This window comes from Cystoisospora suis (genome assembly GCF_002600585.1).
Source record: "Cystoisospora suis strain Wien I chromosome Unknown contig_3517, whole genome shotgun sequence".
Classification (NCBI taxonomy): Eukaryota; Apicomplexa; class Conoidasida; order Eucoccidiorida; family Sarcocystidae; genus Cystoisospora; species Cystoisospora suis.
In genome coordinates, this window is record NW_027156312.1 from 538 (window position 1) to 7207 (window position 6670).

The following is a 6670-nucleotide window of genomic DNA, read 5'->3' on the forward strand; positions in this document are numbered from 1 at the left end:
TCTCTCTTTTGTCTGCTCTTTGAGATTTCTTCGTCCATTCATTCCTTTTTAAGTTTATCTTTCTTCACGGAAAAGGGACAACCCTGTGGAGACCTACCTAGAGGAGGCCACGACGACTCCTGCTGCAGCCATATGTTTAGAGAAGGAAGAAATCTTCGTTCTTCTTCTTCTATTCTCCTTTTTTCCCGGTGCATGCATGCCCTCCGAAATGGGGACTCGTTGATCGGTAGGTTTGTGGGGTGTATGTCGGCTGTTGACATCTAGAGATACACAGAAGGAGTGTAGGAAGATCTATCGATATCTCTGCCTCTCTCTTTCCCTCTCTTTCTTTCTCTCTCTCCGTTTTTGATCAATCTATTCCTCTTGTCTCGACTCTCCCAAGAAGAGACAGACAGACAGGCAACCCGGGATGAAGGGAAGGTCACCCCGGGGCAACTCTCGGAGACACGAAAAGAAGGGAGGGGAGAGCAAGGGATAGAGAGACATACTGAGAGAGATGTAGATAGATATCCTACATATGCATGCACGTCATATATATGGTTGTGGAGGTCATTTTTATGAGAAGAAATTGGCCTTTTTTTTCTTCTGTCTGGGAGTGTGCCGATGTGTACTTTTTGCTAGACTTCTCGGGCTGTTTGGAGTTCTTTGCGTGATCCATAAACCCAGTCATAACAGCCCTCAATAAAAATCATAATAAGACTCCTAATATAAGACGAGGCGCATGCATGCATGCGTAGTAGTAGTAGTGTGGTGAGAAGCGCCCCTTTCTTTTCTCTCACTTTAGAGAGATTTCCTTGGAATTCTAATGACAGTTTTTCTATATCTTTGGTGATATAGATCTACATGGATCTATCGACCTTTCTTTTCTTTTTCTTTCCCGCCTTTTCTCTGGCCCGGAGAACGACAGAGAGAAAGAGAGATAGAAAGAACGAGAGAAAGAAAGATCGATCGATGCTGAATGAACTCCCAGCGAGGGGGGGTCACGACGAATAGAAAGAAGAAGAATAGATAGAGATGCCTGCTGTTGCTGTTGTTTCTATAATTATTTCATCCACCTTGGATCTCCCCGATGAAAGTTTCTCTAGAGATAACAAGCAGCCATCCCTTCTTCTCGTCGGCCTTCTCGCTCTCTCTTTTCTTCTGACCAGTTAGATAGTCAGTGAGAGAGTCCTTTTTCTGAAGTTCCTCCTTCTCTTCTTCTACTTCTTCTTATGAGCGAAAGATTATTCTCGCTCTTTCTCCTACTACTGTAAAAGCAAGAGTGAGGAGATGATCTCTTTCCCAACACATTCATTCGCTCCTATTACGCGTGTTCGTTCTTCTACATCGCGATAGAATCTACGTTTGAAAGAGAGAGGAAAGAGGAGTACGTTAGTGTCATCTAAGGTAAATCTCCGAACGAGGCTCTCCTGTCATCTTGTTGGGTAGTCTGACGGAAGCTAGCGTCTCGTTCATGCTTCAGAGAGGGTGATGCTATATGTATATAGAGACACATCTCTCTCTTTCTCTCTAGTGTGGAAGGAGGGTGTCCATGTATGCAATCTTCTCGGGGACATTTGAAGAGGCAGGAGAGACACCTCAAACACAGGGTATGGAGTATCAGGGCAGATTCACCTTTTTATGTCACAGCCGGCTGGCGATCTGTCTCTATATGAATATAGATGTGTAGAGTAGACAAGGTAAGAATGGCATCGAGGAAGCCCAGTCGCTTTTGTCTAAGAAGAGTCCCCGCTGCTAGCTACCTAGCTAGCTAGCTGACGTACTGTCGCCTCCCTCCCATGCGCGATATGAACAAGGAGGTCTTCCTCCTGCTCAGCAATCGGGCGTAGGGCCAAATGACTCTTCACTCTTGAGACACGTCCGACCAAAATCGAAGTATGTAAAGTCAGAGAGATAAAGCCACACGCACAGCTACCTACACGGCAACTAACTACCAACATCTTCAATATATATATATATATGTGCATATATATGCATATGATGACAGCATAGACAGCAGATCTCTATTTGTATGTGTCCATATGTCTACACTGTAGTAGGGCGTGGCCGTCACGCATGCAGATGGTCGGAGTGTCTTTCTCTCCTCAGGGACTTTCTTTTCTTCAAGATGAAGACGACAAAAGAAATGTTTGATTCGCTTTGAAAAAGGGAAGAGGGGGGGAGGGGAGGTGAAGAGTTGCTTCCTCTTTTCTCCTCTTCAAAAGACATTTCCACTCCTCGGAACAAAGAACATTACACAGATTACAAGCACACAAAACATACACACACACACGCATGCACCCCACCTCTCTATCTATCTATCTTTAATCTATCTTCAATCTATCTATCTATCTCTATATCTCTATCAACTTCCATTATAGATAGATATATAGAGACAGGAGCAGATGGAAGATAAAAAAGATCAGTAGATCTGCATCGGCAGTAACCGCCTATGGATTGTATCTATCTATCTATCTAGCGAAGCGACGAGGCGGCCTAGATCTATACGATCTCTTTTCATTCATTTGACAAGAGGAAAATCTTCGACTCCACAACAAGTTGGGACATACAAAGAAAGAAAGAAAGAAAGAGTTTCACCCAGTCACATGCCCCTCACAAGTTTCTATTCCCCCTACCCTCACATATTCAAAAGACATACGCACATTCATTTAAATATAAATACATACATATAGATATATATATATATATATAGCACATACGCAGAGAGAGAAAGAAAGATGTACCTTCGCGTCTTCATATCCATACAAAGACGATTCCGCATGCATGGAGAGTGTCTCTCTTGATAGAGAAAAATTGCTGTGCCTGTCTCTACTTTTCGCCCTCTCCTCTCATCATAATGTAAGTGGTCATGATAGGCTACTCTAATTTCTTGTCTCTCCCATTTCTTCCTCGCTCTTTCTTTCTTTCCTTCTCTCTCTCTCTCTCTTTCATCTTTCTTTCTCTTTCATTTCCTTCATACTTCAACAGTTCCACGAAGAGAAGAAGAAGAAAGCCCTCTGTCTCCCTCGCTATAGATACGCACAAACAAGCACCTGTCAACCTCTCTACAGAACCCCCCTCCTTCTCCCCCCTTTCAGTCATATTCGTCTTCTCTGTGGCCGTGACGATTTCTCCTTTTAGCAGCTCTTCTTCTTTCTTCTTCTTCCTTCAGCTCTTCTGCCTTCGTCTGTAGAAGATCGAATTCTCTTCTTAGCATTTCTAGCTCTCTTTGTCGATCATCTAGAGCCTGCTCGAGATATCGAGTATAGTTGGCGATCTTTTCCTGTTCGACAAGCACTTGATTCTTGTAGACAGCTAAGCGATGAGATAGATGAGACTCCTGCTGCTGTGTTTCTTTATCTAGGGAGATAACTTTCTCGTAGAAAGCCTTCTCGGTTTGCTGGATGAAGGGGAGTTTCTTTGTCCCCGCTAGATTCGATTGGGTTTCTAGCTTGCGAAAGACGTCGATGAACTCTCCCACCTCATACACAGCCCATTCTCTCACTCTTGGCGCGAGCTTACTCCATTGCTCATCCGTCAGTTGAGTTGTGAAGACTTCTTTAGGGAGCTCCGCGACTTTAAGAGGTTTATTTCGGCGTTTTCTTGCCTGCTCATCGATGTCTTTCATTATTTCAAATTCATCCACGGACTCTGCATCATACTTGTTCGTGTTATCGTATTCTCCCCCTCCTTGTTCTCCTTCTCGTCCTTGATCTCCCCCCCCCGTAGGAGGGGGAGAAGAAGGGGAGGGAGTAGAAGATCGACAGAGAAGCTCATCAAGAAAGAGTCTAAAGCTTTCCGAGAGACTTCTTGGAGGGTTATCACCCCTAGCATTAAGTAACGCTTCAGCCGTTTCAACTTCTCCTAGGCGTGTGACAAACGATCGAAGAAGAACAGCGAGGAAGCAACCGAAAGAGACCACCCCAACGATGAAAAGATATGGAAAGATGACGATGCCCGCGACAGGCTTATTCGCGGAGAAGAGATCGGATATAGAGAAACACCCCAGGAGCATAAGAAAAGAAGAGACAAAGGATGCCCGTAGAGATGAATAGTCAGAGATTCGAAACCCGAATGAAAGATAGCATGCAAACACTAGTCCCGCATAAAGAAAAAAGACGGAAAAGAACACAAAGAGAAGATTCTCTGCGGTCTCCGAGACGGTAAAGAAGAGAATGATCATTCGCTTTCGCTTCTCAAAGAGACGTAAGGTCCGTAAGAAGGATAAAGCTATCACAGCCCCGACCAGCTGAAAATACACATCCAAAAGACTATAGGCTTGATCGAAAGAGGAAAACAAGGCGTTCATCTCACTATAAATCTTCTTTCTCTCTTCTTCACTCTCTTCCTTCTCTCCTCCCTCGCCTCCTTCCGTTCCATTCTCTCCCCCCCCTGGCGTTGTTGGCGTCGTTGTATCTCCGCTCTGAGGTGGGGCATCACTCGACGCAAGAGAACGACCCACCCTACGACGATCCTTCCTATTCCTCCTCTCATCTCTTTTTATCGATCTTCGATCCTTTTCTTCTCCAAAGTTGTCTAGCATGAGGGAGTGAAAGGCTGTATGAGAAGGATGGCGATTAGGGGGAGGCCCCTCAGTGATAGAGGTAGGAGAAAGAGAAGCCTCATGATCTTCTATGTGGGAGGAAGAGGCAGTCACACCAGGAGGTAGAGAATCATCGATTGAAGAGAAGAATCGACCCTTCATATCCTTGATCTCTCCTTCTCTCCTCATGTTACTTCTTTCTTCTTCACCTGATAGAAGACTGTTGTCTACGATGAAAGAATATTGTGCCTGTTGGTCGTCGAAAACATCCCTCCTTCGAGTCCTTCTATAGAGCAGAGAAGGGTCCTCTTCTTCATATGAACCGGAGGGTATGGGCAGAGTTGTAGTATCCAAAAAGGAAGTCCCGCCAGAGGCTGTCCTGTTACTTCTCTCAGCCCTCATACTCGGATAAGGTACCTCCCCAAGATTCTCAAGAGGAAAGAGATGTCTCAGAGAGGCGCCTAGCGAAGAGAAAGATGAAGAAGAAGAAGAAATCTCGAAATCTTCTTGGTGAGTGGAAAGACTTCTCGGAGAAGCTCTTGAAGAAGAAGAAGAAGAGCTGTCAAGAGAGAAGCCAGTATCACTCGGGAGAAAGTGAATAGAATGGATGGAATTGAGAGAAAATGCCAACCATAGAAATACAGATATAGTGAAAATGAGAAAGAGAGATAGATCTAAGAGATTGAAGAGATCGTCGAAGAAATAAGAGACAAGGCGAAACCCAAATCCATGAAACTCTGTATGAGGAGGTAAAGGCTCTTTAAAGTAGGCTACTAAAGATACGACACCTGAAAGGATGAGAAATACCAACATACATAAAGCTATCACCTGGAAGGCAATCGTAGGGACCACCGATGACGTGTGAGCTGTATCATATGGAGAGATCTGAGAGAAGAAAGGAAAACAGGAAAAGGAAAGACAACACGACAAAGAAAGAAAGAAAGAAAGAAAAAGAGAATGAAAAGAAAGAGAGAACAACCCAAAAGAAAAAGAGAGAAACACGAGTCGGGGGAAAGAAAGAAAGAAACGATTGGCCTCTTCCTTCGTATCTGTTGGCATGCATGCATGCATGCATGCACGCATCACGACCTTTCATGTATGACCTTTCTATTGAGTTGTCTCTCTACTTAATCTCTCTCTTTCAACTCACACGTCTACTTCTCCAATACATACAGTGGCATACATACAGAGCAAGTAAGAGAGTATCACTCATTACTAGATAGATTGAAAGTAGATAGACAGGTTAAAGATAGACAGATATCTTTCTCCTTTTTCGTTTCTCTTCCTTACCGTTAAGCTTGGTACATTGTATGATAGATGAAGAATCCCGTCACCTTGGCCTCTTCCTCGAGGAGGTGTTCTTTGGAATTTGATATAGCAGAGAGCCAATTGATTTCTTTGGCTGAAATTATTATAGAGAAGAAAGCGAATTTCCAATGAAGAAGAAATATCTCGAAGAATCTTCTCGCGACTTAGTGTCTGGAGCTTTTCTAGGAGAGTCTTGAAGTCCCATGCAGCGCTTAGGTAGTGATCATAGATAAGAAAACTATCTGTTGACGCTTGGAGAAATTTCAAGTCTAGGGGGTATTTCGATGCTTCAGATAGCGTCAGTCTTAGGCGCACGGGATAGGGAAGAAGAATTACGTTCCAATTATTCACGACGAAAGGAATGTACGGCTGGCCTATACAAAGCACCACAGGAGAAGAGAAAGCGGAGAGAAGGAGGGGAGACAGGGAGGTTAAGAAAAGGAAAGAAAAAGAGGAAGGAGGGGAGAATGAAAGAAAGAAAGAATAGTGCTTACCTATGAGATTGGTCATATTGGTAGGAAAGAGAGTATCGTATTGGCTTTGGCTTGTTGTGTTTCGTAGAAAATAGGCTAACCCCGTTTCTGCAGCTAGCCATGCATGCAGATCGTCGATTGTACTGATCGAGTGAAAATGACGAGGAGGGCGCCGTAAAGTCACATCCAGAGGCTGCAAACCTAAGAGGGAAAAGAGGAGAAAAAGAGAACAGAAGAGCAGAGAAGTGCAGGAAAGAAAAGGAACACGAGAGGAGATAGAAGTTTCGGTAGGAGACATACATATGAAGAAAGACACACAGACAGGAGGCGCAAATGGAGACAGAGAGAGAGAGCGATAGATAGATAG

The 6670-nt window shown here is 44.1% G+C and overlaps 3 protein-coding genes across 3 annotated transcripts; 1 reads left to right on the forward strand and 2 right to left on the reverse strand.

Annotated features, from left to right (window-relative positions):
* Nucleotides 1–16: 16 nt before the first annotated feature.
* CSUI_006839 (uncharacterized protein) lies at nt 17–597 on the forward strand (the record flags this gene model as incomplete). Its single annotated transcript, XM_068066990.1, has 1 exon — nt 17–597. A coding segment is annotated over one exon (246 nt), but the record flags the coding sequence as incomplete, so codon positions are not given.
* Nucleotides 598–1998: 1401 nt separating this feature from the next.
* On the reverse strand, nt 1999–2606 carry CSUI_006840 (uncharacterized protein). The gene has a single exon (XM_068066991.1). It carries the CDS (start codon nt 2274–2276, stop codon nt 2103–2105), a length of 174 nt encoding a protein of 57 aa, XP_067921034.1. The 5' UTR covers nt 2277–2606; the 3' UTR covers nt 1999–2102.
* Nucleotides 2607–2689: 83 nt separating this feature from the next.
* CSUI_006841 (polycystin cation channel protein) lies at nt 2690–6508 on the reverse strand. Its single transcript, XM_068066992.1, has 3 exons — nt 6325–6508; nt 5813–6204; nt 2690–5407 (listed from the first exon to the last, which is right to left on the reverse strand). Exons 1-3 carry the CDS (start codon nt 6338–6340, stop codon nt 3074–3076), a joined length of 2742 nt encoding a protein of 913 aa, XP_067921035.1. The 5' UTR covers nt 6341–6508; the 3' UTR covers nt 2690–3073.
* Between the last annotated feature and the right edge of the window lie 162 nt (nt 6509–6670).

Coding starts and splice junctions, on each gene's coding strand:
- CSUI_006840 (XM_068066991.1), bottom strand. CDS start 2,276: ATGCGTGTGTGTGTGTATGTTTTGTGTGCTTGTAATCTGTGTAATGTT.
- CSUI_006841 (XM_068066992.1), bottom strand. Junction 5,408..5,812: donor ACAATGTACCAAGCTTAACG/GTAAGGAAGAGA, acceptor TTCTTCTCTCAG/ATCTCTCCATATGATACAGC.